This window comes from Hirundo rustica, chromosome 21 (genome assembly GCF_015227805.2).
Source record: "Hirundo rustica isolate bHirRus1 chromosome 21, bHirRus1.pri.v3, whole genome shotgun sequence".
NCBI lineage: Eukaryota > Metazoa > Chordata > Aves > Passeriformes > Hirundinidae > Hirundo > Hirundo rustica.
In genome coordinates, this window is record NC_053470.1 from 4429611 (window position 1) to 4457048 (window position 27438).

General features: G+C 38.7%; 1 protein-coding gene across 1 annotated transcript; it reads left to right on the forward strand.

Moving 5' to 3' along the window:
* The first annotated feature begins 79 nt into the window (after window positions 1-79).
* Window positions 80-27048, forward strand: TEX11 (testis expressed 11). Its single transcript, XM_040084072.1, has 29 exons — window positions 80-169; window positions 256-443; window positions 2411-2495; window positions 3692-3771; window positions 4327-4407; window positions 4490-4609; window positions 5530-5610; window positions 7838-7923; window positions 9231-9288; window positions 10031-10126; window positions 11533-11614; window positions 13304-13382; window positions 14064-14215; window positions 14941-15026; window positions 15951-16088; window positions 16376-16478; window positions 17591-17715; window positions 18468-18553; window positions 18698-18751; window positions 19167-19207; window positions 19791-19877; window positions 20939-21009; window positions 21550-21666; window positions 22530-22602; window positions 22969-23118; window positions 24137-24245; window positions 25187-25307; window positions 25668-25832; window positions 26869-27048. Exons 1-29 carry the CDS (start codon window positions 139-141, stop codon window positions 26938-26940), a joined length of 2817 nt encoding a protein of 938 aa, XP_039940006.1. The 5' UTR covers window positions 80-138; the 3' UTR covers window positions 26941-27048.
* The last annotated feature ends 390 nt before the right edge of the window (window positions 27049-27438 follow it).

Sequence of the window (27438 nt, forward strand, 5' to 3'; positions counted from 1 at the left end):
TTGGTCGAGCCCACTGTCACTCACGGGCGGGAGGCGGGGCTCACCCGCGGCACAGCCAATCGGCGGAGCCGGAGCCCACCGGGAGCGCGCAGGCGCAGTGTGGGGGCGCTGCTCCCGCGGAGCTCCGCCTGAGGGGCCATGGCGGGGGCGCCGGTGGCGGCCCTGGAAGGTGCCGCGGGTGGCGGGCTCTCCTTTCCCCATCGGGCGGCCGGTGTTGGGCCGTGTGTCACGCCCCGCTGTCCTCCTGTCTTACAGCGCTGGTGCGGGAGCTGCTGAGGGAGGAGGCGCCGTCCCGCATTGCCGCCCTCACCGAGGAGCTGTTCCGGGCGGCGGGGAGCATCTCTGAAGAGGATGGGAGGGTGGCGGAGGGAGAGCTCCCCGCTCCCAGCCCGTCTGGAGAAACGGGGGGTGCATGTGCTTCACACCCCACAGCCCTGGCCCAGGTTGGTGCTGCAGCTCTGTAAACACCAGCTGCTGCCGCTTCCCACGCTTTGCGGTGAAGCCAAACGAGTGGCACTTCTGAAATGTAAAAAGAGTTAATTTCTTCGTAATTTCTTCGTCGTTTGCCCCAGTGGCGTGAAAGTCCAAAATAAAGTGGGAAGTGTTATTTTTAAAAGTCAATGTGAAATGATGATCCTGAATGTAAAAATGTGTGCTTGTCAATGACTCTGCTCTCATGAGACCCCACCTGGATACTGTGTCCAGGTCTGGGTTCACCAGCATCGGAAGGATGTGGACATCCTGGCATCCTGGAGGAAGCCATGAAGGTGATTGAAGGGCTGGAACACCTCTCCTGGGAGAGGCAGACTGAGTTCAGCCAGAAGAGAAGGTTCTGGGGAGACTTTACAGCACTTCCAGTGCCTGAAGGGATTCCAGGAGGGCTGGAGAAGGATTTCAGACAAGGGCTTGAAGTGACAGGAAAAGGGAAAATTGCTTCACATTGAAAGAAGGTTGATTTAGTTTAGCTGTTAGTAAGATACTTGCAAGGGTGGGCAGGCCCTGGCACAGGATGGCCAGAGAAGCTGTGGCTGCCCCATCCATGGGAGTGTTCAAGGCCAGGTTGGACAGGGCTTGGAGCAACCTGGGACAGTGAAAGGTGTCCCTGCCTGTGGCAGGGGCTTGGAACTGGGCGGTCTTTAAGGTCACTTCCAACCCAAACCATTCCGTGATAATAATGGAAAAACTTACTGTTTACTGATGATGTTAAAGGTGTTTGTTATTTCAAATTACTAGTAGTATCTAGTTGTAATTTCAAGTAAATGCAAGCAGAGAGCATCAAGAGTTTGGTGCTGTATCAGAGGAGAGGTCCTTCTCATCCTGTCTGTGGATTCCCATAATGACAGCAGATAACCCGAGGAAGAAGAAAACAAGCAAGCATGTGATTTTTAACTGCCTGGTAAACAATATTCCAGTACACAATATTACATTGAAGGTACTCATTTTGGGTCCTTGTGAAAGTTTATCAGGTGATTGTTTATAATGTTTGGTTTTTCCTTCTGTTTATTTCTCTTAGAGGAGTACTTAGAAAGTACAAACATCTACTTTAAAAGTCCTTTTTCAAAGGGAAATCTGGTAATACATGAATCTGTAACAAGGAAAAAGAGCAGCAATTCTCACCTAAGGAACACTGATTTTGGAAGTCCTAAATTTGCAACAAGGAGCAAGATAGGTTAGCAAGTGTTGTAGCAGAAAGTGTCGTTAGTACAGTGTGGAAAGAAATACAAGAGCATAAAGGTGTTATCCTTCAGTTCTTGAATCAGTTAGGCTAAATTATTTTTGAAGAAAGGAGAAATCATTAGTTTGTAATCTGGCCACTTCAATAAGAGTGGCTGTGAACTCTCTCCTAGATAAGCAGAAGTGTATTTGTAGGCAAGATCTGTCTTGAAAAGTAGAATAAAGTGATGGAAAATGCAGCCCCTCAGCGTGGGTTGCTAAAGCAGCTTATTGCCTTTATTTAGGGCTGTATCTTTTTAACAAGAGTATACAGTCAGTAGCCTTTGTTCTTTGTTTGCTAATACCAGAAGTTTCCCAGTGTCGGTATTTAAAGTAATTATCCTACTCAGTGTTCTTTTTGATGTGCAAAAGAGGTGAAGCCTTACTGCAGATAGTTCTCAAATGGGATAAGATAAGATTCTTAGAGTTCTTTTCCAACCCCTTCACATTTTAGGTGAAGAAATGCTGCATGGTCCATTCAGCGTGCCTGCTTTCAGGTCACTGTCCAACATGTCCCTGTGGGATCCTGTGACAGTTTTATAGAAAAAGCTCACACCTTTGACTCTGATGTAAAAGGGACCTATGTGGAGAGGCCATTCCTGTGAAACACATGAAAGACGCTTCTTTTTCCGGTAGTAAATTTCAATGGGATTCACATCCAGGACAAAATGAAACTGAGTGGCATTCTCCTCTTCAGGTCGAAGAGAGTGCAGTCAGCTTGTGGAACTGGACTGTGACCAAGCACACGGGTGCTGTTATCAGTGATGAGCAAAGAGCCAAACGTACGTATGTTCTGTACCTTCCTAAACGTGTTCTGTGTGTTGTAGCATGGAAATCAAACTCTCTCTGCTGACAGGCACATGAGTAGTGCTGTAGATTTGTTTGACTCTTTGCAGACATGGGCTAGAAAGAGAAAAATGTACTGGTGGGCTTGTGTAAACAGTTCAAGAAGCAGCATCCTGGTGTAATACTTATCTTCTTGTGACACAGAATCAGTGTAGGCATTCTTACCACTCCCCTTTCCATGCCAGAGCACCACTAAAGAGGTGATGTGACCAAAGGAAGCTGTAATTTGCCTTTTGATACTGCGGTTCGAATCTAAAAATGTATGGAAATAACAGACATAAATTTTAGACATTTTAGACTGTTGGTCACTGAATTTATATAAACTGAGATTGTTTTTTCAATGTAACGATCTCATCCATGTTTACATACAGAAACATTCTAAGTCCTCTTTTCACTTCCCTGCTTTGGCCAGGTGGGTAAGAGAGCCCAGGGCCAGGAGCAGGGCTGGGGAAAAGCAGAAGTGGGTTTTTGGTCTTTTTCCTCAGCGTGTTCTTTCTGTGGTTCTGTGGGATTGCAGTGTCAGGCCTGCATTCTTGTCCCGAGGGATTATAGTCAAAATGATGTATAATCTGCATCATATAAATTATACCAGGTAAAGGGAAAAGGGTAAGCTGACACAAAGTAGAGTGTGATGTTTTCAGATCACAGCTGAAGGGCTCGGGAGAGGCTGTTTTAAATACATTTAGTAGTGTCTTTTCCATCCCTGAAGTCTAAGGAAGGCCTGAAAATATTTTTGCTTTTTGCTTTAAAACTGTAAGGATTATTAAACTTAATTTCCTTATTTTGCTGAAGGCTATTTTGAGGCTTTCAAGACATGTTACTGTAAGCACTTGCGATGTAATTAAATCTTTGAATGCCATGTAGTTAACTTAAACTCTCTCTAAATTGTTTAATAGGTATTTTAATAAGAATATATATTTTTTTCTTACTGCCTGAAAAGCAATTTTAAACACCTTGGCTAAAAACCAGATTGCTTTAACTCCCAAAGCTTTCAGATTTTTCTGTCTCGTGATTTAAAATGCCAAACAGTCTTTCAGATATTGCAGGGCCTGACTTTCTCTAAAAAAAAAAAAAAAAAGAAAAAGAAGTAGAGTAAAGGAAACTTTTGAATGCCTGCACTGTTTTCTTGCAGTGCGATTTGTTGCTTGCAGACTGATTGGCCTTTGTGAAGGCAGCGATCCTCCGGAGGGAACTATTCGAAGACAGATTTTGGTAAGGCTAATTGTGGGTGAGTAATGAAATATAGTTGATCCCCTAGGGAAGTCTTCAAATCTTATTATATTTGCTTTGGAAAGAGAGTGAAATACACATCTAGTTCTGGAAGGATAGCTGGTGTTTTGGCAGGAGTATTGCTGACTCTCTCTTCTCATCACTTAAGAGATGATCCCATTTTTTCCCTTTTAAGAAAACAAAGTGCATGCTGAAGTGGGACCTGTATCTTACAGGAATACCTTGCTGAGCCATTGGAGTTAGGAATGTCTGGACAGTGTGGTTGGCATCACATCTTCTCCTAGGGTAAAATATGTTATGAGCAGGACATTCATTTATTTCAGTATTTTATAATATTGTCTAGTAGACTACCATAAGTCTTGTGCTGCATCTGAGTGTTCAGGACTTCATTCAGAAGTGAGAGTTGCTGGTCAGGAATTGCAGAGCTGAAATACCCTTGTCTTGTGTTAGATACATGTGACAACGAGATAAGATCTTCCATTGCCTGTCTTGAAAGTGACTGCATTTTCACAACAGACTTACCATTTCCTCCTTCAGATGTCTATGAAAACTGGGAAAGGATGGATAGATATTGGAAAAGCTGGTCTTGCAGATGGATTTCTAGAGAATGCCGTGAATGTGAGTTCTTTCCCAGGTTTGATTTCTTACACACACACCTATTTGTAAGTTCCATGGGTGATGCCTGCGCTTTGTTTTCCAGAGTATAGAAAAGCTGTATGCGAAGTTGCGGAAGGGGAGCGAAGATGAAGCAGATATTGAAGCGCACAGAGCTGATGTGGAGAAGAGCCTTTTCAAAGTGCTCTCTTACCAGGCTGAATCAGTATGTGTTCTCAGTTTTCCTTGTAAGTCACTGGAGGTATAGAGGGAAACTCTGACCCAGTTATTGGATACCTGAATGCCTGGCATTGAGGACTTGCTGAAGGATAGATTTCCTTCAGTTAGATGTAAGATAGCAGATCTCATGTTTGCATTCAGTGTTGCAATCATTTAATGGTTTTTAATTTCCCTCATTAATTGCAGTCATTCTTGCAGTGATGTTTATATCTTCTAGTTCAGATTTGTTGCTTCATGATTTGGCTATCATGGCCGTTGATAAAATAACCATCTGCCTGTATGAATAATAAATGGGTCAGTTCCAACAGTGTCCTGTGCTTGACTGGAGAACAAGGCAAATAACTGTAATTTAAAGTGTGTAATTTAGCAATTCTAAGTTTTGAGAGGAATTGTTTTGCCTGACTGAAGTGTCTGAGAACTCTATCAATCCTACAGAGTATTACAAGCACAGGAATGCAAATACAAACAATGTAGTTTCCTGCATTTGTTGATCACAGTGACCTCAGTATCTAGAAGGGAGGTACTATCTCCAATATTCTCAGGAGCTACCCTAAACAGGACAAAGCAATGGCCCATATTTTAAATTTGATCAGGGAGACAAAAGGAGAGGTGGTATAAATTTTGCTGTTGTATTATCTTAACATGCGAATGGTCTTGTCTCATGTCTCTGGCCTTTGCACACTGCCTAAGGACTGCAGTGATTTTTCTGGATCTCTTTATCATCTGGCAATATGCAGAAATATATACAGAATTTTTATAGCACTGTAAGGACAGATACCTAATCCCAAACCTAGCTTTACTGCATGTGAAAAACACGAGTCCTATTTTAAATAATAAGTTTTTTAGTGAATTTTAAAGACCAGTTGCACACTAACAGTTTGTTGGCATCCTCTGCTGCTTTCCCAGGCAGTTGCTCAAGGGGATTTTCAGAAAGCGGTGATGTGCGTGCAGCGCTGCAAAGATATGTTGATGAAATTGCCAAAAGAAGTAAGTGAAATCTTCCCTTCTTTATCATTCCAAACTTTGAGAACCTACTTTCCTCTCTATATGTTAAAGAATGACATATGCCATGTAAAATTTTGAAAAGTACTCTGAACTGAAGATCTCTTCTGCGGTTGGTTGCCTCTTTGAGATTTTGTTGCTAAAATTTTTTGCATGGAAACTGCAGAGTTTTTTTCAAAATGCATTTTTTTATTGCTTCTCTTAGATCAGAATTTGAAGTAGAATGATAAACTCTTCCTAAACAATGAGAAGACAAATCAGGAAGCAAGGCAAAAAAATTTCTAAATTGAATAGGTTCTACAGAACCGGTTGCATTTTACGTCTTGATCTTTTATATTGCATCTTGTACCCATGTGAACGTGTGTCTGGGGACAGATGGCACAGACAGAAGAGCTGAGTTACAAAGTTACTGATATGCAAGTCTATCACTACCATCAGTACTAATCTTCATCTTCATGAAACTGTAGAGCTATGAATGGAGGCTTCCCATTGCACTAAGCTGTGGTTTTTGTAGTTCTTGTCTCACAGAGAAAATAAACTATCATATGCAGATTAGTTTTTTGTTTGCAAAGATAAAAGTCTATTAGAGTCATATCAGAATAAACTTCCTGACGTTTATTTTCATTTGCTTACATGTTTTCCCAATATTTAGGAAACATTTTGTTCCTGTCTCTTTGGTATGGATAATAAAATTCAAAGGGGCAGATGCAAATTCTTAAAGAAAAATATGGGAAATACGGTTGGAGTTTATTTGTGGTTTTAACCAATTAAACTCCAACTGATTTTACATTGCTTTTTGTCATTTGCAGACCTTCTTCAAGTGCATCTGCGTGACTAAGTTGCAGGGGTGTAGCTTTGACTTGAATCATAAGAGCAGAACTTCTTACTGTTGAAAGTGTTCACTTGGATCTTTGCATTCCCGTTCCTCATTTAATTCTAAATTCATTTCATTCTTTCCGCTTGAACTCATTCATTAAATAATACTAAACTCCTTGTGATGAGGCTCTTCACAAACCAGGAGCACTGATGCAGACAAGGGAAAAGTTTCTGATCATGAGGGAGTGATAAAATCTACTTCTGATTTAAAGAGTGGTATTTAAAAATGAGGGAAATGGAAAGAGCTGGTACTGCTGAGTGAATCCTTTTGGACTGCTGGGTAGCTCTCAATCCTAAACTCTTCCAGGCTCCCATTGAACCAGAGAGTCCCTGCAGAATATCACAGGGAGATTGCTGTGTTGTGTGATCCCAGAGATCAGCTGGAGAGGATTGTGATCATCCATAGTCTAAGAACCAATGCTCAGCGCAGGAAACTTTCTCTCCTGGAAAGAAAACTCACAAATGAACCTGTGAAAAATAAGGTGTCACATCTGAAAGTGATCTCTTCTGTGTTCATGCATATACCTAATCCGTGCTTTTGCCTCTGAATAGCAAAAAAAATTAAATTTGAAGCAAGATGTTTTGCTACCCTTCTCATTTTTGTCTGAGAATTTGAAATCTTAAGTCCCTTGCAAAAAACATCATTTATATTTGGGAAGAAAAGATACTGCAGAGACAAAATGGATGTAAATATTGGCAGCCTGCTAGCATGTAAAATGACTTTTTTGTCTCTTCTTTGGATGACATGTGACAGCTGCAAATCATTTCAAAGGAAAGGCAAGTTGTTATGAACAGATGTTGTCAGGGCTGACTGATAAAGCTCTGAATAACCAAGCATTCAAAAGCAGTTTTCTTCTAAAACTTGTAATCCTTTTTTAACCCCAAAGAGAAATGCTGGGAAGAAGCCTACCATGAAACAGGTAGAGTTCTCTTCACTAATTTTGTGAAACTTGTTTATTAACTAAAAAAAAAAAAAAAAAAAAAAAAAAAAAAAAAAAGTTTTAGTATTACAGTTTTGCCTTTCAAATTTTAATTTTTGTTGTTTAATTTATACAGTTCTAGTGTTTTCAATGTGATTTTTTTGAGGAACTATGTGTTCCTCATTCACAAATCCTGCTGTTTTATGTGTCCTGGACTGGTTAATGACACTTCACTTTCCCACCCGATTAATGATTCCATTTTAGTCATCTTCAGTATCCCCTTGCAAAAGGCCAGAAATGATAACAGTGGATATATCTTGAAAATAAAATGCATTTTAAGGAACCTGAGACTGGAGTGCCATAGATCTAATGATGTTTTACAAGAACATTATAGAAGCAGGAATCTTTTATTGCAGACCTGTTACCTGTCAATCCTCTGTTACAATTTTGGAGTGGAAACCTACGAATGGAAGAGGTATGAACAGAGCTCCTTCTGGCTCAGGTAATGTGCAAAAATCAAATAAACAAACCCCTGCTTTTGAGATGCAAAAACGTGTCTGAAAGAGAGGGGGGAGCAAGGGAAAATAGAGGCCTCACTAAAAACGTGAGAATACAAGGTTTTAGCGGAACCAAATTATCTGAGCAGATACTTGTACAAAAAAATGCCTAAAATCTATGTCTGTTTTCCCTCATGGATTTTCATGCCATTAGAATGAAAGACAGCTTCCAGTAGTTCTTGCCAATTCTCTCGCTAGCACTTCCTCCAAAGGGATTAGTTTTCTGAAGAGTCCTTGACTGATGAAAGGCACAAACATCAAGGTGAAAAAGGAATAGGTGGAGAAGGTTTGAGTAGGATCCAAATAATTATTGTGGTATTGCTAAAGGTGAGGAAATGTGGGCTGGCAGGAAGAGTATCCTCATGTTATGGTCACAGCCTCAATGCAGAAAATTTGTGATTTATGTCTTCTCGTTCTTCTAAATAGTTAAAAGAAAATGAGGGACAACAGATCAAATCCACAATCATTATGGTCATATATGTTGTCAAAGAGGATTTGTAGAAATGCTCAGAATTAGTTACAGCTGGTGCTTTGGAGATGATTTTATATTTTGTTCTTGTGGAAAATTGAATACCGAATCCTGATGACAAAATTTGAGGAGGAAATAAAGCTTTCCAAAGTGCAGATAATAATCTAGAACAAGAGTGTGGCTCCATCTAGTGGGTTAAAGTTTCCCTGGACTGAGAATATATTAGATTAGAAACCAAGAGCCCAGTTACTGTTTTTCTTCCTAACAGTTCCTCATTCACAGCATTTGTAATCACATCTGGTTTTTTGGAATTATCACTGTGCTGTCTCCTGGGTGGTTCTTTGTTCTGCCATTTAACTTTTAGAAGAAGAACGAGGAATCACAAGTTACAGGTTCTGTCTTTGCTGTTGATGTGCTGTGGTCTAGACACCAGTCATGTATAGATTTTGTATATTACTATATTACATGTCAGGTGAGAATGGAAACACTTCCTTCTTCAAAATCTCCGTGGTTAAAATGGATAAAACTTACTGAAACATTTGGATAGAAGATGTTACAGAATGTGCTGCAACATGCTGAAGAAAGTGATTGAGTACAATTTTTAATGTAAGGGTAGAAAGAACCCAAAATTTTCTATTCTTTAGTAAAAGTGACTATTGGAATTAATTTGTGTGATTTATGCTTAGGAAGTGGGAAAGGATAGGAATTTTGCACATATCAGAAGACTGACTGAATTTATCCCTGTCATCCTGTTTAATTTTAACTTTCATTTATCATTGCTAGTCAGAGTTATGACATTGGGAAGATGGACATGAAATATTCTGTTGGCAAAGAAATGCAGGTAAGAAATAGAGAAATTTCTATTTACAAATAGGAGGATTTTGTTAAACTGACTCCAGTGTCTGTCTTTTCTGTGCAAACCTTCCCAGTGATGTCTTGGTCTCCTTTTTAGTAGTCTGCTATGAAGTTTGGCAGAGTTTCAAGTTCAGTTGTTATGAGCATCAGTCACATCATTAAATCACATTTGATTCTACTACTTCACAGAAATCAAAGTGTAGAAAGTAAGGCTGAAGTAGATGCTGAAAGGCCACCTCCTCTTCCATTCCTCTTTCAATACATCATCAGTTGAGCTGTGTCATTTGTGATAGATGTTTCTCTGTCTCATTCAGAAGTTTATTCTTTTACTTCCGACTGTGGATATGAAGATTTTAATCTCTTCCTCTTTATGTAAATTATTTATATATTTGAAGTCCACCATCCTGTTGGTCTTTGTCCTGCTTTTTTGTTTGTTCTCCTCTGTGAAGTGTGTACCTCCTGTTATTTCACTTTCTTCTTTTACTCTTTTTCTCCAGTTATCTGATTTTCCTTGCAACTTTTTCTCTGGATTCTAGTCGATTCGTGTCCTGTGTGTGCTGCATTGCTTCAAGACTGGATATGTTTCAGAAATGAGAAATAACTTTATATATCTGATACCAGGCAGGATTTTTTTTTGACTTTAAGAGCTTTTATTTTTCATGACCTTAGTATTTAAGTCTTTTGTGTTTATATATATGTTCATATATGGCTATTTTTTTTGTTCCCAGGCTAAAGTGCTGCGATTGCTAGCCACAACCTATTTTGAGTGGGATTGCAGTCTGTACCTGGACAAGGCATTGAAAGCCATAAGCCTGGCAAATCAGGTAGTAATTTTTTTCTCTATTTAAGATTGAAATAGATGAAACTCAAGCATTTATTGACATGATAATATGGACCACATTAATCACTGATGTGTCATCCTTGGCAACAGATTGAGGTGTGTTTGCTCTATGTTTCCATGCTCCTATGGATGTTTTAGCGTTCCCAGCTTTTTCTTTTCCATTTTATAGAAAATGCTTCTTTGCATGTAGAAGTAGAGCTGTCCTCCCGCCTCCTGTGTGTTAATAGTAAGGTCCTTTGATGATGGTGTGACTGAAATTTCTCAGATGTGTGAGTTGATACAGGCAGGCAGCTGGGACAACCACAAACCCACATCTAAAGCACAAAGAGTGAAAGAATTTCCGTTACCTCATTATTTGGGGGATCCCCAAAGCAACGCCCAGGCAGAGGCACGCAAGCAGACATGAAAAATGAGGTGTATAAACATACCAGCTACCCTGAAGGAAATTCATATATCTCTAAGCAGCCATTACAGTGAGGTCTCTTGATCCTTTACAAATTCTGTTTCCCGTAGAGACTTGAATTAATTTTGTGCTTCTATCTATTCAGGTCAGTGTGGAGTAAATGAAATCTGAAAAATGCCTATTTGTCCTTGCTTGATCATTTAAAAATTTCCATTTTCTCTTTCATACAAACCAAGTTTTAAGTATGAAATTTTGTTTTAAATGGCAGCTGAAATTCAGTTTCTGCATGCTGCCTGAATTTACAGACAGATCATAATGCATATGCTCAAGAGATCAGCATAAAAGGCAGTGTATTTTAGTAATGCAAATAATATGCCACTACAGTATCTAAGCCTTTTATCCTCTTTTGTTGTTTACTTTTGCAAAGCTTTTTGAGGCAGAAAGTGCTTTTATCATAATTTTTGATATTGTACATTTTGATGTTGTATGAGGGTATGGAAAACCAGAAGCAAATGTTGATTCTAGAACCTGAAATACGCACTGTTTTAGTGGGAGCTTTAGTATACAGTCTTTGTTATTTCCAATTGCTCCCACTGTTGTTGCCCCCTGAATTTCTTTTTATAAATCTGCTCATATTAATTCTAGATTAATCCAGCTAATTCACACACAAAAAAGCAGGAAATCTATCATTCAGTAATGTTCAGCTTCTGTTTAAAAGTATCAAAAATGGGCCACAGCAAAATGAGAATTTTGCATCTTTTGCTTTCGTTATCCTTGTGGTCTTTTGGCAGAGTAAGAAAAAATAATAAAGATGCACATTGCATTTGGGAAGAAATTATTGCTTAGGTTGCTTCAGTCATTAAAATGGAACTGAAGATTACAGTGGGGAGTATATGGTTCCTTAATATTTGACTGTATTATGAATGTGCTGTACTCTCACAGGATCTGTGAGCTCTCCAAGTAATGTATTGTTTTCCGTTGTGCAGGAGAATTTGCATCCAGCAGGGTTTTTTTTGAAAGTTAAAATTCTTCTTAAAAGTGGAGCATCAGATGAAGATATCAACTCAGGTATCACAGCTCTCCCTAGGTTTCATAGTGAGGTCATATTACTCCATATCCAAGGAGACTGCCATGTCATGCGTAGAGAAAACAATCACGTGTTTTTGGCAGAATCTGCGTTAGCTAAATGTTCTTTTGGTTTTGAAGTGTGAGACATAGTACTCAGTGTTCACAGAGGAGGTATCCAGATGCTAATTTGAATAGCCTTGCTGCAGATGGGGAATAGGGAAGACTCTGGAGGCTGTTAGAATGAAGAGTGAAAATGTAGCAATGTAAAGCTACAGTTTATTTAACATAAAGGTAAAAGTACATCGATTTACGCAGCACGGAAGAAAGGCTGGTGAAGCACTGCTGTTCTCTGGGTGGGATTTTGCAGATTTTGACCAAGAGACATCATGTGCTGATCCTGTGTTGTTATAAACCTGTATTATTTAAGTCAAATAAGCTCTTTTCTTCTTATTCCTCCCTTATTTACTACTTGAACAGAACTGATTCTGCTATGAAATGAGAGGATAAGAAAGTTTTTGGGGAGACTTTAATATAGAAAGGATAATGTGTCAGAGAAAATTTTTTTTTCGTAAATAATGAAATCTTAAAGAGGAGAGGCTTTGTACTCTTCATGGTTGAAAAGCATAAGAAGTGTAATGAATAATCTGAGAAATGTAGGATGTGATGAGGGATTTCTTTCAGAGAGCTGAGGGGTTTGAATGCTGTCAGACTAACAGAAATGGTAAATTCCAGATTGCTCCTGTGGAATTTCAGCCAGATTTCAACCAGCCAGTTATTTAAAACTTACAATTTAAAATAAACATACAATAGCTGACTTGTGTTCTTCAGTTAGAATTGTGAAACCACAGAGCTGCCTATCAAAATGCATATGATGTTAGTAACAGCCTCCAGTCAGTTTTTCAAGCAAGTTTATTAATGAGTGGATGTCTCTTTTCTTGTATGGCTGGCAGAAAAGTGTTGTGTCCACGTACTGCAACTTCTCTGTCTTTTGAGCAAAGATTCCTGCTAAATACTAGGCATTTCACTAAAATCTTGTGTTGTGCAGTTGTATCAGCTGCCTTGGAAATGGTTCTTTTAACAACTCTTCCAGTCATATCCCTGTGTATTCCTTCTCTGATCTCATCCAAGCTACAATTTTTGTTATGAACTGTTCAGCACAGAGTAACAATTTAAAAACTTTATCTGAGTGGTGTAAAACTGATACCTGCTTATCAGCACCAGTCAATCCAACAGCTGTTGCTAAGGGCATTGTGCTGAAGGAGTTCCCATTGCAATATGATACCACACACCCTGAGCACTAACCTCAGTGTTGGGTTGTTCCTGCTGGATGAGGATAAGACATTTTGATAGAAGGCAGCTTGAGGCAAAAAAAAAATTGTTCTACTAAAGCCTATGCTGTTCCTATTTAAAGAGAAAGAGGACTGGAATTCCAGGGCTATCAGTCTGTCACCTTTCTGTAGTACTGCATCAACTGTACAGTGAAAGGAAAGTCAAAACACAAGAGATATTATTCTTCCATTTCTTGTAGATCTGTTATAGGATTGCTGGTGGTTTTTTTTTGTTTTGTTTTTTTTTTTTTTTTCAGTTTTGTTTCTGTCTTTCAAAGAAGCTGTAAGAGGTAAGTGGTAAATTGAGCAATTAAGTGTCTAAGTTGATTATATAATCTCAAGTGCTTTGTGTTCTGTCTAGCTCTTGCAGAATTCACACAACTCGAGATGTCTCTAGACTTCTGTTTGAATACTGCCAAACTGCTGCTGGAGCATGGAAGGTATGAAAGCATCTCTAAGTGGGGTAAACACGATGTTTGGAGTTTTTGGGTGTTTGTTTATAAACAAAAGAACATCTATTATACAATGATGCTTTATTTTAAATAAAAGCCCGTGGAGGTAAGGTAAAAAGGTTTTGAGAGGGAGCCTGTCCTTTATAGCAATGAGATAATGATGATGGCAGTAACGGAACAGGGTGTGAAATAACTGTAGTGGCAGTTTGCAGCGCTGTAGACCTACTTTGGAATGATTAAGATTCCTTATGTAGTTTTAATATATGTCTGGAATCATCAGACTGACATCTTTTTCTAACCAACCATCAGAATGACTTCGGAGCCTTAGACTCATTCTTGGGAAAAACAGTAGAAGGATAACAAGTTACTGCAAAATAAATTGAGGCATGAAATTTTACCCTGTTAAGTGCTCTATCACGATTATATATGTATATGCTTGTATCTTGATGCAAATGTGAAGAATAAACTCTTATGAATACAGTGGAAGAAGCATGTGCTAAGAGGAAGCTGCCATTGAATAGATGAGCTGTAACAAATTCATACCTTGATTCGTTCTGTCGGTGTGATTGAATGACAAACACGCTGTATGGTGTGAATATGTTAATCTCTAGAATGGAAAATTAACAGCTCTTCTGGTGCAGCCTCTTAAAAATGCATCTCTGTGAATAGGGAATCAGTTGGTTTTGATTTTCTGAAATCTGTTCCTGAACGATTTGAATCTTCACCTGACCTTGGAAAAATTACCCTGCTCCACATCGAGTTCCTGTTGCAGAATAAGAGGGAGCTGCTCGCTAAGCAAAAGATTGAAGAAGTTATTATAGGTTTGTATCCAACTTTTACTGCTGTTTACTGAAAGCTGGATGTAGTTGGCTAAGGTCTTGCATTCTAATTTTCGTATTTTTTGCTTATTCTCATTTTTCTTTCTCTGTGTCTGTTTTCCATTATGTTGCTTTTACTTGGCAACTCTCAGCTTCCATATTGAACAACAGTCATGATCAAGCTCAGGGTTAAATTCCTTTGCTGGAGCAATTCCTCTTTCTTAGTGTAGACTGTGTGTGACTGATACATGTGGGATTAGAGACATTAACCTGGAGTTCTGTGTAATATTACTGCTTTGTCCATCCAGCCCAATTCATTTTTGCTTGTCAGTATAAGATAGGTTGCATATCTTTGTTTGAGCAGCTGGATAACAGTTTGTTTTTCAGGTCTCTTGCACCTGTAGCACTGTGGTACTTTTTGACTATCAGATCTGCTGTAAAGGAAATCCTATTTCATGTTGTATCTAGCTAGGAGCAAGAGCTAAATTTACATTGTTCAAGCATGAAAATATTTTTCTCATACCCACTGGGGTTTTTTTGGGTTTTGCTTGCTTGCTTGATTGGTTTGGGTTTTTCTTTTTTCATAAACAGGATACGAAACGCTGGCTCCTAGCTGAAACTATTGCTGTGTCCCTGTTTTTTGTTGCGGGCTGTAGAATAGTTCTTAGATGCTTCTCAGTGTGCTTTGTAAAGTTCTTTTAAAGTGATGATTTGCAGTATCTTTTCAGGTCATTATACTGGGAAACAGCTGTTGCCTGAAGCCTTGAATCAGCTGCACATCATCTTGTGGGACAGAGCTGCCAAACATTATGAGGTTTGGGACCAAATAGTAGTGTTCTTATTTATGTCAGTGAAAATCAAATTTTTTTTTCTGACCTCTTTGATATGTCTATTTTTGGTTAGAGTGCAAACTGTTACTAAGAGCCTTGTTCCAGCTGGCACTAGTTTTATTTTCATCCATCTGGGTGCCGTTTTCAATTACAAAATCGAGTTTCAGGTAGCCTCATCTTAAGGTTTGTGCATGGGAACAGTTAATACAAGAATTCCTGCCCCAGCTGGTTCCTATATGGCTCTGGGGCCTGAAGGGATTTGTCCAAGAGTAGTCAAAGAACTTGGTGGTGTCATTGTGAGGTTTCTCAATGATTTTTGAATGGTCTTGGGAATCTGGAGAGGTCCCAGTTGGCTGCAAGCTGACAAAAGTTATCCCAGTTTTCAAGAAGGGCAAGAAGGACAACCCTGGAAACTACAGGCCTGTCAGTCTCACTTCAGTGCCTGGTAAAATTGTGGAGATTATTCTGGGAGTTATTGAAAAACACCTGAAGGACAATGCAGTCATTGGTCACAGCCAGCACTAGTCCATGAGGGGGACGTCCTTCTTGTCAAACTTGATTTCATTTTAGGACAAGGTCATCCACCTTGTTGATCAGCTGAAGCCAGTTGATGTCATCTCTTTGGATTTCAGTAAAGCTCTGCATACTGTCTCTCACAGTGTCTAGACAAATTAGAGGGCTGGGCACTCACTCACCAACTGTATGGAATTGAACAAAGGAAAGTGCTGGATTCTGCACCTGGAACAACACGGAGGTTGCACTAGAATATACTTGACTATCTAAATCTTTCATTAAAAAAACAACAACAACAACAAAAACCGAAAACAAAATTGGGAAGACTTAGGCAGTTTAATCACCCAAATATGGCCATGTTTGTTTGGGTTATATTTTATTTCTATATTTTTTAGGAGAAAAACTATTCTGAAGCCCTTCACTGGTACAATTATTCTGTCAGCTTCTATACACCTGGGCAGATAGATCAGAACTTGGCTAAGCTGCAGAGGAACATGGCTTCTTGCTATCTTCATCTGAAACAAGTTGACAAGGTATATTTAATACATATGTAGACATACTTACATCTTTATTTGCATTGCTTTTATTTTTGAGGAGTTGGCTCTTTCATTTCTGGTCAGCCTTCGGTGCTATCTTCTGGTCTCATCACTTTTGTTTCAAGAACAGATGTTGCCCTGTCAAACATCTTGGGTTATTCTATAAATATTAACAATGTAACCATGAACATTTTGTGTATCATTTTATTTCTTTTCTGTTGCAAATTGCATGCTAATTTCAAGGTGATGTTGTACTGATTTCCTTTAATCTCCTCTGTGAATAGGCTAAAGAGGCAGTTAAACAAGCAGAGAGGTGTGATCCAAACAGCATCTTTACTAAATTCAGTGTCTATAAGATTGCAGTGATGGAGAATGATACTGATAAAGGTACAACTTGAAAGTTAAAGGCTCCACTACAAGGGGAAGTGCCAAATATATTTAAAAAAATACTAAGCAGCTTTGGACTGTTCATCTTGAGAAAGACAATAGAGGGTAGCTGGAAGAAGGGGCCCTAAAGTCATTGAAAATGTCAGGCTGTAGATTTCAGTTGTAAAAGTGGGATTTTTTTTTTTTTTTTTTTGCACACAGTATGTAAGAGGCAGAGTCCATTGCTATATTTGTTTTTGTTTGGATGGAGCCCCTGGCTAGGGAGGATAATCCTCCAATGGGCAGAAGCTGTAGGAGCATCCCAGGGTGAGAATCATTCTATACTTTTTAGGATGCAAATACAATTTGAACCTTAAGGGAACCATTATTGCTTCTCTTAATTCCTCTGGACAGATGGAGCCTGAAGTTACCAAAAAATACATGAATTATTGAGATAACTTACAGAACGTTGTATCTCTGTAGCCTCTTTCTTCTTTATAATGAGTTCTGCTGTTTCATATTTTAATGAGGATCTCAGCTCAAGTAATGAAAATTGAGAAATACAGTCTATAGTTACTTAGAATACAGAGTAATGTGCAGAGCCTATTTTCCAATGAGTTCTCTGCCATTTAATTATTCTCTATACAACTTTTATTGACAGCATAATTTGCTCACATAATATAGAGTGGGAAACACAGCACAGTGTGAACATAAAAGCAGTGGCACCCTTAGCATAAGCCAAGATGTGGGAGCTTGGAATGATGCCCAGACAATGTATTAGAGAAAGTCTTCTGTCTTTGGTAACAAACAGTTACTTAGCAGAACAAAATTAAGTATGTGAGATGAGTATCATTTCTATGGCATCTTTGTTTCCTTAGATTAGTAGCTTGGAAAGCTTTTTGGCACCTCCCTAGGAAGAAATGCATATTTGTGGAGAAGTGCTGGTATGGTCAGGTTTTCTTGTCTTGGCTTTTCATTAAAAAAAAAAAAAAAAAAAAAAAAAAAAAAAAAAAAAAAAAAAAAAAAAAAAAAGTAAAAATTATAGCCTTTCATAAATCATTAAAACAGTAGAACTTTCCACCTTCCAATTGCTTCTATAAAAATGCTATTTTTTTTACCTCTGTCTCTTTCAGCTGTGGAAGCAGTTATTGAAATGGGGAAACTAGCAGAAAAGCCATCAGAACATGAAGACAAGCTGAGAGTGGATAAAAATACAGGCAGCAACCTCTTGAGTTTAGCTGCCCAAATTGCTTTAGAGGTACAGCAGATAATGTTGTCTTTACTTTGCTTTATTGATATAAGTAGGACAGCTGTAACCTCTTTAACCTGGCCTATTTTTAATATTTCTCTGTATTTCATGGATTTCTTAGTATTTCATGCTTCCACAACAAAGGTCTCACTCAAATGTGTTGTGTAATGCAAAGCAGAAATTATTTTCATGTAGGAAGAAGCAGCGTCTTTTAAAATTTTGACAGAAAAATAAAAAATTCTGAGTTATAAATGTTGGCATCTGGATATTACATTGTGTATTTCTATAAATTCTCCTTAGCAAAATGTTATGTCCTCTGCCTCTGGGATTTGATCTTTGATGTGAGAGGGGTGTGTAAAATACGCATAAATCCGTGATGAAAGTCCTTTGTCCCTCTTGTTTGCCTCTTGCTTGGTGGCCTGAGCGCTGTCTGAGCTGGCTGATTGCATTTTGGGCCATCAGGGCTTTGTTCCCAGCCCTGTGAGGCATGAAAGCCTTCCCAACCTGTGCTAGTCCTGCTCTTGCCACAGGCTCTTTGTGCAGGGAATCATATGATCTCTCCTTAGAGCTTTCTCTGCACTCTCAGGCATTTCTGTGCACAGTCCTTTGTTCATTTTCCTGCTCTTGGACTGCACAGACCTGGAATGTGTGGTTGCTTTGGGGTTTGTTTTTCTTTGCGTTTTTGTTGTTGTTTTGGTTTGGGTTTTTTGTGGTATCTGAGGTAGTGCAGTGTATACAAAACGTGTTTTAATTCTTTTCAGAATGACCAACAAATTGTGGCTATCAAAGCTTTGGAGTATTTGTCTGAACATTTACAAGACTGCCAACAATTATTTGCAGCCTTAAAGTAAGAATTCAATATACTTACAAGGAGAAGCATAAGGAAGAAAAGTGGGATCCTTTCAGGAAAATTAGGGCAAAGTACACCATTGGAAAAAAAAAAAAAACCAAAACAACTTGTTTCTTCACTGCTTGTTTTTCTCATATTTAGATGTTTGGTCCGTCTGATGTTATCAAAAATCATGGCAGAAAATGCAGAGAAGAGGTGGGTCTATTTGAAAAATGTTTTCCTATGGTGGAAATGTTGTTCAAATTGTGTAATGTTTTCTTTCTGGGCTTTTTTTCTTGCAGAATAATGAAGGGATTATTTTTTATGCTAGTAAAAGTCTACCCATATGACTTCCTAGCTTGGCCTAATGACATCACATAGCAACATATTTCCAGCTTGTATAAACTTTTCTTCAAATATTTGTTCTTTGCCTTTTTCTTTTATTAATGCATATGCCTGTCAGGTATTTTTAATGGAGTTTGTGAGCTAAGAAATCTCTGTAATTTTGACACTTTCCAAAGTTCTGTGTGAGAAGGGTGGATCTATCCATAACTGCGAAAATATATTCCAACATAAATAATGTTGAAAAAAAAAATCCATTTTGTAAAACTAAATTTTTTCTCTGTTCTAGAGATGAAGATATCAACTCAATGCTGACTTACTTGAACTTGGGTATGTTTTTGCTTTATTTGCATTTTCTGGAGTTCTTCCATATGTCACCATTTTATGGTATGATTAGATCCATACCAATGAAATATTTAGACTCCTTATTTCAGTCCAGGCTCTCAATTCCCAGGGAAATCAATGAAAACTAAAGCTGGAGATTCAATAGTATTGTGAAGTTGGATCTCAGTGCCACAAGTTTTTGTTATCAAAAACTGGCAGTACTGCTGCAAGATGAAGAAATTTAATCAATAAATTGTTCCTAGAAGAGAGGCCTTAAACTTGTAATTAAATTTAAACTCCCTTCTTGTGAAATTAAGTAAAACTCCTCTGCATTAGTCTTCAGTGTCAATAAACTTAGAAGAGCAGTACTCATTGGCATCTTCTCTGAAATGCTTTTTGAGGCACCTTTTGCTGGTTTTTACAGGGTTTTCTGAAGAATATTGGATTTAAGTTGTGAGAGTAAGTCTTCATCAGGAATTACACTGGTCTTTTGGAAACCTCTGTTTTGTAGTGTGGGGATTAGACTTGGAAATGTTTTTCTTCTGCTCTAAAAGTGGTACTTTTATATTGAATTGTCTGTTTTCTGCAGCTCATAGGAAACTTGGTGAGTCTTTCACAGAAGAGAATTTTACAGGGGACATGAGGATCCTTGAAGCTCACTGGTTTAGAAAAGTTGGTAGGTTACTCTCAAAATCTAAACTGAATCTCCACTGTCTTTATTGGTCCTTTGAATCAGCAGCCATGGAGTTTGCCTTGAACTAGAGATTGAAATCCAAACAGCAAATATTATCATAGATTAAGTGGGAAATGCAGCTCCCATGGGGCTGGCCTAACCTTTATGCACAGTGTTGTCTCTGGATCCTCACTTTGTAGTATTTGTTGCACTGTTTTGGTAAAGGATTACTGCATTTGCTGTCTATAAATAAAAATATAAGCATAGGGTAACAAGTTGAACCAATTTTTTCCGATTCTTGCTTCTGTCAGAGCATACAGGAGAGAAAACAGTTGCAATCAGTATCAGAAGACATCTGCACCTGCACACATCCTCACAGTGTAACTGTGCTCCAATAAAATAGCAAGGGAGGGGGAGAAGCGGCAGAAGTCGCATACAATGACATGAGCATGACTGGAATCATGACCTTTCCAAGGCAGCATTCTCACTCACAGGATAAACAATTCAGAGCCTACAAAAACATGTCCTATAGAATAAATTAATGTGAAAGTTGCTGTAGAATCTAAACATTTAATTGGGTCAAGCTCTCATACATAAATAATTTGATTGCCTTTCGATGCTCATCCATTTATTACTCAGAATTGTGTTCTTAATTGCCACGTACTTGACCTTGCTGGGGTAAAATGAGGAATGGTTCAAGATGTTGTGGGTTTTTTTCCTTTTTTGTTTTGGGAATTCTGTTCAACACTTTCACTCCTGTGCAAGCTTTGTTAACTAATATAAGAATATGCTTTTCCCAGTTTGTGCTTTTGTTGGCGGGGTGTGTGCTAGAGTGGGTTCCTGGTTGTGGTGAAATTATCAAGGCAAAATTTGAAAGCATGAATTAGCTATTTTAACAAATCACTAGTAACAGTATTTCTTGCTGGTGTTAAATAAGCTGTAGATGACATATTGGTTCAGAAATAGAATTGTAAGATGTGAACTGCTTATTGCTAGGGATTAGATGGGCACACAAGTAGCACTGCAAATTTTTATTCTAGTCTCTATTTTTTTGTCTTTGTTAGCTTGGAACTTAGCTGTACAGTTCAAGGACAGCCCTGAAAAGATGAGGGACTTTTTTGTACTGTCTTTTAAGGTATTTACTCTTGCTAATAGTGTTTCTAATTGAGGAATATTTTCATCTGTCTAGTTCTCCTACAAGTCACATCCATGGTTTGGTATCTCCATGGAGACATGCTTGAATGCTCTGAAGATGGAGCATTTTTGTCACAAGGAGATTGACTTGTGATATAAAGTGTGTGCATTATTGTCATACTTTAAATTCTGTTTCTTAAGAATGTAATAAACTTAAGGCTTCAATGAGAAGTCTCTAAAATAAATGGGTTCGATGTTTGTAAACTGTATCATTAATAAAACATGTTAAGTACTTGAGTTCTTATCTTTATGTAGGACTGTCAGTTTTGTATGTGCTTGTAGAGAGGGGACTCCAACTGTGCTTTACACTTTTTAAATAATCCTTTTGTGTAATTGTAGAAGTAAAAGTACAATATGAATACATACTACTCATGACTGATTCCTGCTAGTGTCATAGAGGAGGGTCAGCTATCATCTGTTCACAAGCAAATCACTTTCTATGGGTAAAGGTCTCATTACCTTTTCCTATTTTTGGTGTCAGTTGTCCCAGTTTTGTCCCTCTGACAAAGCTGTTCTAGTTGCTCAGAAGACATGCCTGTTAATGGCAGCTGCAGTTGATCTGGAAATGGGGAGACAACAAGTAACACCTTCAGAACAGGTAGGGCAAAGCCTGTTAACTAGTTCTGAATGTACCAGTATAGCAATTTTTTTCCTTTTGATTTTTGAACTCCTAGTTTTTTCACTCAGGATGGGATAATGAGAATGTAAGCAAGGGAATATTTCATAATTGCTTGGAATTGGTGCACCTTTCCAGACAATTGTAAATGCAGGATTTCTGTAAATTTGTTCAGTGTGCTTGAATGGGTTTTTATCAACAAAGGGTCATGGCAGTATTGTCTGAGAGGAATTTCAATCTACAAGATATATATTGTAAGGAGTCTGCTTCTAAATGTGGGTTAGTCAGAAAGACAATTCCTGCTGTTGCTAAAAGTAATTACCACTGTGGTTGTGATAAAACTCACTATTTTTTTTTGTTATTTGTTTGTTTTTATGCATACATCTATTTATGGGGGGAAGGAAGAGGGTATTGTGCTTGCTGTGGTAAGAAGATTAAGGAAAATACAGAGGTTGTGAAGGAAGTACAGAAGTCTGGCATAGAGTGATTGTAGAAAATGCTGTGGAGGGCAATGTACAGCAACTTGTGTTGTGACATTTAGTGGTTTGTCAGTCTCAATAGCACTATTTTATGTTTGGGAGCTAAAACAGTTATGTCCCATAGGAACATGGATGGTTCTTTCTGGGCCAATGAAACATTCAGTGTAAAGTGGCTTTGTCTGAGATGAAGAAGTCTTTGAAAATGAGGGAAAAAAAACCCCAAAACCCCAGTAACTGGTGTAGATGATTTACTAACATTTACTAACTAGGCTGATTCTAAATTTATTTTGTAGTTAGTTCTGACATAATTATTCCTGTTGCTTTTAAAACCGTGACAAAACCAACTTATTTAATTTTGTAAAATAGATGGAGCTTTTTAGTGAGGCCCTTCAACATCTTCAGACATGCAAGGAGATATGGAAGGTGCTGAAATTAACAGGTAAGCTACAAAGTGTGTATTTTCAACACATGTAACTCTTAGTCACAATACTAGTGAAAAGTACAGAGCATGTGGAATTGCTGTCTCAGGTGGAGGTTATTGGAGTAGATAGATGACAATATGATAAAAGCTGAGGTGTTAAGTGACTGTTAGCCCAGCAGATGCGCAGTTCATTTTCTTGGTTGGATATAGGTAGAAAAAAATCCATTTGGTGTTCCTTGAATTGCGAATCCCACTTGCTCTGCTGTTAAGTCTGTGTACCTTGATGGTTTTCCTGCCTGTTGGAAGCAAAAATTATCTTATAGTACACCCTGTGGCTCTGAGAAAGTTCATCATTACATACAGGCAATCCCGTCTCTTTTGTAGGAGATTTTACTAAAGACCCAACTGACACGTTGTTGCTGCTTTATGAATTTGAAGCAAGATCCAAACTGAACGATCCAACACTTCACAATCTTATGGAGTCAGTTTGGGAGCAACCACAAATAGAGATCAAGACACTTGAAATCATTGCATGTAAGGACTTTTATATATCTTCAAGTCACAAAAAAACCCCTTTCAATTCTCTTTCCTGTTCTTTTGAGGTGACCAGGATTATCATGTATTGTACAACATACAGACAATGGGTCTAACCATATATATTTTGTCCTGAAGCAAAGATGCTTAGGATCTCGGCAACATTAGGAGAGCTGTGTTTTGAAATGACAGATGACGTGGATGATGAACCAGAAAGTTGTGAGATCTTTCCATTTCTAGACCTTGAGACACTCATATACCTTGTGAACCTGGAAAAGGTTTTTCAGATAAACTTTTACATGCTCCAGACTGGCAAAGGCCAGAGAATGACCCTCACTGATTCGTGCCTCAGAACAGAAGTTCTGGGCTGTGGACTTTGGATAGATACTTTAGGTATATTTAATCCACTAAGATAATGTTAAGTTTCAACTTTAAGTTTTTATAGTCAATTTGTAAATGGCACTTCTCTACACTGTGCCATACTTTCATCACAAAGTCCTAGTCATGAAAACAGGCTTGAGAATCTAGAGCAGGATCCAAGAAAGATGAGGAGCATTTAGAACTACCCTGGCAAGTCGTTGGAGGGTGTCCTGTAGGATTGCATAAACACCTTCTGTTCTCCTTGCCCTGAGGGAGTGCACTCCACCGCCTGGAGACACCATTCTGAAATCCTGCTCCTGCATGAGGTTTCCATCTGGATTTTTGTGTTCAAGGAGACAAACAAAACTCTTTAGACATTGCTTTCCACCAGATTTTTTCTATATTACTGCACTGGAGGTAAACAGCAGTGAATTATGAAACTTTCTGTGCTTCTGCCTTGTTCTTGTTGATGATGTGCTTAGTAAGAAAGAGGGAGAGATGCACCAGCTTGTGACCAGCCCATTAAGCAGATCTCTCTTCCGTTGTTTTTCACAAGGGATCTGGCAACATGCTGTAGTTTATTTTAGTGACTTATGAGATTGAAGTCTAACTTCAGTAATTTATCTTTTGTTCTTCTCTATTTTCTTTTACTTTGAAGCATTAGCAATGGAATCTCCAGCTCGGTATCCTGTCCTTTGTAAGAAAGCTCTCAAGAGTGCACTAAACCTTCACAGAAAGCAGGCTGTCATTGATGCTGTGAAATTTAGGTTAGTGTTATCACATAGCTTTGCCATGAGCCTGTGACTGGAAATGCTGACAGGGAATAAAGCCTGCAATTTGGAAAAAAAAAAAAAAAGAAAGAAAGAAAAAAAAAAGTGGTTTTTACTTTATATGCAAGGTTCCACTTCTTGCTGGCCAACCAGTGTACCTCTGAAGGATGTTGTCTGCCTAACAGATGTTTTAACTGCAGTTTGTTTACTTGTCATATTTTCTGGCACAGTCCTGTTTCCAATACATTAATCTATTGAGGAAGGAAAATGAAAATTGGATCCAGAAGAAGTCTCTGGTTGTTTCTTGTGAGGAAAGTGTTAATTTCAAACCTACTCTGCAGTAGTGAGAGGGGTATGTCAAAGACAATGAAGGGAAATTAAGGTTGAGAAGAAAGCTATGAGTTGTAAGGTAGTGATGCCACATAGCACATATGTGATTTATTTAGCATATTTATGTGCTGCTTATCCTTTCCAAGTTCCTTAAAGTAAGCACTTGGCAAAGGCAAGTGTTGATATTGCCTTTCTCACTTCACACTGAGAAAGACAGAGCTGTTTTCAGAGCCCTGTATTTGTTACTGATTTTCTGAGGATGCTGTCTACGTAACTCTTGTTGGTGAAGTTAGAAAAGGTGTTTTTTCTTGCTGTCATGTGTAGCACCCTAGGAAATACTCTGATTTTCCTTCTGTGCCACTGTAGAGACCAGCAATGAAAATAATTAAGTACTGATTGCTCTTGACTCTTGTTTTTTCATAGTTTGTATGAATAAGATCTGATAGTATGAAAACACATGTTTCTGCTTCAAGAACATGAGTGCAGAATGCACCAAGGTAGACACGTGTGACAGTTACAGAGACATAACTCAGTGTGCTCCTGATACTAAAATCCATTTGTGCACATGGTATTCAATGTTTCCTCTTTTGCTCTCTTTCAATCCTCAGCAAATGCTTACACAGTTTGATTAACATTTCTTTGCCGACTGGACTGACAGACTTGGATACCTGCGTGCTGCAGGAGGTGTGGGACTACTTTGAGGATGCTCTGAGTGTAGTCAGCAGCACTGTAAGTTGAACAAGAAACCAAGAGATTGGGAGATGATCCTGAGCATGTTTGAAAAAAATTCTCATTAGACTGAGAATCATTAGTAAAATGAACATTGCATAGTGTTATATGTGAAGCTGCTAAGACTTCTTCACTAAAAGATACACTGAAATGACCTCGAAAGAAATGTCTCTTGGATGTTTAGGACTGCATTACCAATTTCCTTGGATTTTGTATGGGCTTTTTCTCCCTTTGCTTAGGAGGAAAAATCCCAACTGTCTTCTTACTCTAAAATTAAACTTTAGCACTCTCTTGACTTGTCAGTTTTGAAGTGAAGATTCTATTTTCTGATGAGGTGCTGCTGCTTGTTTGCTACCTCAGGATGCCTACCCAGAGACAGAGATCCTTTGGTTGATGACAAGAGCCTGGAATACAGGGATATTTCAGTATACTGTTGGTAAATACAAGGAAGCTGAGCAGTGGTGTGGACTGGGAATGCGTTTCCTCAATCACTTGGGATCTCTGAAGAAAAGCTATGAAGGCCACGTAAGTGCACACAGGGGGATTTGAGGATGTGGGATTGGATGGCTGGCCTGAATTTGAGATGTGGATCTGGGGGAAGAAGCCACTGCTGATGACCTTTAGAGTTTCAAGGGAATCATGGTGTCTAAATATTTTGGGAGAGCCTGGTGCTAAAAGATTTTTTCAGTGAGGCCAGAGAAGTTTTGATAGACAGTAGAGAGAATAACGTAGCATTCTTTTACTGGAAGGATGTAAATGGGTGACTGGAAATAAACTTCTGACTGTTTGTGGCCATGGGAGAACCTTGTACCTTTGCCTGCTTTAACTAAAGTCAAGGTGCTGTACCAGCTTACTTAAATCAGTTGTTATATGAATACTTTCAAGCTTGGTTTCTAGTATGATCTAATGTCTTACAAATAGGGTTTAAGATGGTGAGAAGAGAATAACTAAAGCTCATCTTCTCAGGTGTAGCTTAGCCACTTCCTATGAGGGAGAACTCTCCAGGCTAGCACCTTTGTAGGTGACATTTGCAATGACACTTCTTACTCTGTCACAAGTAAGCTTCTTTCTACAACTTTCTACAGCAGCTTTTGGCTGCTGCTCCTGTCTAGATTGCAACCCAGAACCCAGTGCAGCCTGGCTGGTGTCACCATTCATTCTCTTGTGTACAGGCTGAGCAGTCAAGGGGCTGGCTGTAGCTCTTACACCATTTTAAATGCACCAGTTAAGACAATAACAGCTGACAATAAGAAGTCCTTCCCACCCTCAACATCAACTCCCAACATCTGATTCAGTGAATAGGTTTATATACTGATACAAGACTCACATATAAATTTTGCTTTCTGTCTGTAAATAAAACCACTTTTGTTAGGTTGCACCGATCCTTTTTCCCAAACCATTGTATTTAACCCATGCCAAGAATCTTTGCATGAGTTTGAAATTTTAGGTTTAGAAGCTGGTGGTAGTCTCCCACCCATTCCCTGGGTTCTGTTCTGTCACTTAGTTGAATGATACATTTTTATCCATCCTTGCTGACAACTCTGGTGCTCGTATTCTCCAGATGGTTGGCCTTTATAGCGAGGTTCTGGACAAGCTGGACAGAGCAAAAGGATTTATTCCAAATGAAGAATAATGACAGCCACAACTACAAAAATAGGAAAGCAGTCTCTCTTGGCAGTGTTGTGCTGAATGAGAGCCTGCTAGCTCTGTGAAGGCACAGGGCCATGGGAGCAGTGGAAAAGAAACCAGGATCTCCTTCTTGTTGGCAAAGAAGTTATGTACTTTTTAGGAAGTGTTTATTCAATAAGTGTAATTGTTTTCCTCTAGGGAATAATTTTTGTTCTCTGGAGCCATTTAACTGTTAGAAATAAATATTTAACTTTTACATGAGATGCCTCTGCTGTTGTGTAACAGGTTGGTTTAAATATCTGGTTTTAGTAGCAAACGGCAATGAGCACGATAAAAATCTTTAAAAAGTATTCCATCTTCTCTGGTTGTCATAGCTGCCTTGCTGCATAAATATTTATCAGATTGTTTAGTTTCCAGTCCATTTCAGTGAGGACAAGAATTCAGAGCTGTTTGCTGGTTTCACAGTCCCTTGGAATAGCCAAAGCAGCACTGCTGAGCTCAG

Bases quoted from the DNA above. Each gene is read 5' to 3' on its own strand.
- TEX11 (XM_040084072.1), top strand. From the start codon at position 139: ATGGCGGGGGCGCCGGTGGCGGCCCTGGAAG. The intron at 18,554-18,697 runs GTAAGAATTCAA...TCTCATATTTAG, and splicing joins CAATTATTTGCAGCCTTAAA to ATGTTTGGTCCGTCTGATGT. The intron at 23,119-24,136 runs GTAAGGACTTTT...TTTACTTTGAAG, and splicing joins GACACTTGAAATCATTGCAT to CATTAGCAATGGAATCTCCA.